Here is a 2393-nt window from a genome sequence, read left to right as displayed (position 1 = left end):
TGTGTGTGTGAGTGTGTGTGTGTGTGAGTGAGTGAGTGAGTGTGAGTGAGTGAGTGAGTGAGTGAGTGTGTGTGTGTGTGTGTGTTCACTACTTACTTAATGCCAAATGATCAGGGCTGTGTTTCCCAAAAGCATCGTACTGTAGAGCCAATGCCACCAATGGTCTCTACGATCAACTTAGCTTACGATGCTTTTGAGAAACGCAGCCCTGATCATTTCCACAGGAACAGGATAAGATGTGATGAATACTGTCAGGAATCAGACAGAGCAGATGAACAGATGAGGAGCAGATGAGGCTCTGACGTTTCCCTGACAAACTCAACTTCTAACGGAAGAAAATACTGGAATATTGGACAGGTCACTGTAGCAGAGCTTCCGAAACCCAATCCGAAGTCCAATATTCATCTCTGTGTGATTCATGGATAAACTGGAGGTGTGTATGGACTGTGAGAGAGAGCGAATCGATGACAGGCGTGTGACGTCTGACAGATCAAACCTCATTCACTCATCACACACACACACACACACACACACACACACACACACACACACATTCAGGCCAGTTCCCTGTAACACTACACACACATTTACCTCACATGAGGGCAGATGAATACAGGAAGTATTCATAATTTTCCAGGATATCATCACATAAAATATGCAAAATATAAACAAAAACACTTCCATGGCACTCTGGACCTGTAACAAAGTAGCACTGAGTGCTTTGGAATAGCATGTCAGCGGGTATATTTGTAAGAACTATAGCATCACTGAACCATTGTACATTCCCAGACTTGCTGGCCGATGAAGTTCCATAACTTTGAATTTTGTCATTTTACAAAAAAATAAAAAATACAAAACAATTAAATTTCCAAAAATCACCAAGTTGATTTTCATTGGAATTTTCGGGTACCAACAATTTCTACTTATAGATTTAATGATTACTGGTGTCTTCAATAATACCCTTGATGGACAGACTGAAGTTATTTTTTTGTTTGTTTTTTACTTGAAAATATTAATACTACATTTAATACTGCATCATGTGCTAAAAACCATGGTACACATCCATAAACATGGTAATGGTATATGATAATGTTATGTTTGAGAACCAATATCAACAAACCCAGACCTTGAAATCCCACAGCTGCTGTAAGCGAGCCAGAAATGAACAGAAGTGAACGGGACAGTTTATAGTTGAGCTCTAATGAGTGCATGTTTCTACTGCAGCAGGGCAGAGCTGCAGCAACACATCAAGCAGCCTCCTCACGGCGGAGATCTGACGGAGAGACAGACCGCATCAGCGAGGCGCAGCATCCTCACGACCTCTGGTGAAGATGCGCATCATTCACATACTCTATCATCGCGATCCAGAAGACAGACTAACCTTCCTCCTCTCCCATGCGTTCGTCCTTCCAGGTGCAGCAGAGCAGCATCAACCGCATTCAAGCCTCGGACCGGGAGCGCCGCAGCAGAAACCCTTGCGCGGTCAGACACACTGGAGAAATGCGGCCGCTGACACTGCCCTACTATGGCGAGGGCTCGCCTCATGAATATTACACACGCCCCGTTACTCTGCTGTCAGATTAGCTGAGGCTCGGAGTCGGTTAGTGGGCGGGAGTCCGCTGGTAGGATTCCTGCTGGACAGACGCGGGGAAAACGGGCCAACCGTTCACAGTCTCTCTGCAGTGAGCTCATAGTCAAATGACTCTACAGTAGCCTAGTGCTGCGGCTCAATGTGCCTACATATACTACGCCCTTAAAGTATGTAATTGTTTTGGTGAAGAAAAGTACACACTTTTGAGTGTGTTGTAGGAGAGTAGGCAAGCTTTGGGACATACTATCACGCCACACAACTGCGTCTTTAGCGGACGCTCTGTCGCATAGATACACGCACCCTGTCACTGTACACTGCCTGTCAATCATCTTCTCACAGTTCACATCCTCCACATTGCATTTCATTTAACTTCCTACTGTACTGGAGAGAAAAGCAGTAGCCAGTCGCGGGCCTTTCATGCCGAGAACTCTGCTCAAATGTTATGCACAATGATGCATTTAAAAGTTAACCACCAAACGGATGTTTATAAAAGTTCACATTGCTGTTGAAATATAACACAGATAACATTAAATAAATATTTTTTACCAGGTTAAATGTTTAATATTAGTAACTCAAACCCCTTTTTTTTCTAATGCTGCGTTCAAGTCCTCCTGGGACGTTCGTTTTTTTTGTTTTTTTTTTATTAATTCATTATTTTATTTATTTATTTTTTTTTGCAAATTGTAAGAACATACACAATCAATGCCAGGGGTACATACAATTGAGAGTACACATGCAGGTTACAAAATCAGGAAAATATCGTACAAATGACACAATGAGACCGTTTTAAGGGCTTTGGAGT

At 42.8% G+C, this 2393-nt stretch overlaps 1 protein-coding gene across 2 annotated transcripts in view; it reads right to left on the bottom strand.

Moving 5' to 3' along the window:
* The window catches only part of LOC107663742 (LIM domain kinase 1-like), a 38783-nt gene extending 37183 nt beyond the window's left edge, over positions 1–1600 (bottom strand). The window contains exon 1 of one of the 2 annotated variants that reach the window (XM_016454050.1): positions 1382–1600. In XM_016454050.1, coding sequence (XP_016309536.1) covers positions 1382–1545 — 164 coding nt within the window. In that variant the 5' untranslated portion in view covers positions 1546–1600. The remainder of the gene's footprint in view (positions 1–1381) is intronic. The other variant, XM_016454051.1, reaches the window with a different exon arrangement.
* Positions 1601–2393: the final 793 nt, after the last annotated feature.

The sequence above is a fragment of the Sinocyclocheilus anshuiensis genome, unplaced genomic scaffold (genome assembly GCF_001515605.1).
Source record: "Sinocyclocheilus anshuiensis isolate Anshui unplaced genomic scaffold, SAMN03320099.WGS_v1.1 scaffold2827, whole genome shotgun sequence".
Lineage (NCBI taxonomy): Eukaryota > Metazoa > Chordata > Actinopteri > Cypriniformes > Cyprinidae > Sinocyclocheilus > Sinocyclocheilus anshuiensis.
Note: the sequence above shows the minus strand (reverse complement) of the source record. Positions and strands in the feature narration are given on the sequence as shown.